The sequence below is a fragment of the Dendrobium catenatum genome, unplaced genomic scaffold (genome assembly GCF_001605985.2).
Source record: "Dendrobium catenatum unplaced genomic scaffold, ASM160598v2 original_scaffold_232705, whole genome shotgun sequence".
In the NCBI taxonomy this organism is placed as follows: domain Eukaryota; kingdom Viridiplantae; phylum Streptophyta; class Magnoliopsida; order Asparagales; family Orchidaceae; genus Dendrobium; species Dendrobium catenatum.
This window is the reverse complement of record NW_021551113.1, coordinates 1-440: the sequence shown is the minus strand read 5'-3', so window position 1 is coordinate 440 and position 440 is coordinate 1. Positions and strand designations below refer to the sequence as shown.

The 440-nt window shown below is 49.8% G+C and overlaps 1 protein-coding gene across 1 annotated transcript; it reads left to right on the top strand.

Moving 5' to 3' along the window:
• Positions 1–5: 5 nt before the first annotated feature.
• LOC114578949 (cytochrome P450 94B3-like) lies at positions 6–437 on the top strand (the record flags this gene model as incomplete). Its single annotated transcript, XM_028692573.1, has 1 exon — positions 6–437. A coding segment is annotated over one exon (432 nt), but the record flags the coding sequence as incomplete, so codon positions are not given.
• Positions 438–440: the final 3 nt, after the last annotated feature.

Sequence of the window (440 nt, the reverse complement as noted above, 5' to 3'; positions counted from 1 at the left end):
ACCACATCCTCCGCCCAGAGATATCCACTCACTTCCTACCAAACCTTGTAGCCGATGGAAGAACAGTCGTAGACCTACAAAACCTCCTCCGTGGGCTATCCTTCCGGGTCATATGCCGAGTGTTTCTAGGCCCATCCACTGCTCATTTACAGTTGGCGGAGGCATTGGATGTCGCATCTGAAATAAGCGCGGGGAGGGGGTCGGCACCATTAGCTTTCTTGTGGAAGGCCAAACGAGCCCTTGGATTTGGTTCAGAGAGGCGCCTCCACGAGGCCGTCGATCTCATTCATCGTTTAGTGATGGACATTATCCTGAAAACCAGAGAAATGAATAATCCGCCGAATAGTTTTCTCTCACGTCTTCTTGAAAAGGGAATTCATGGAGATCAAGATGAGGAGATAAGAGATATGGTTATAAGCTTTCTCATGGCGGGGAGGGAC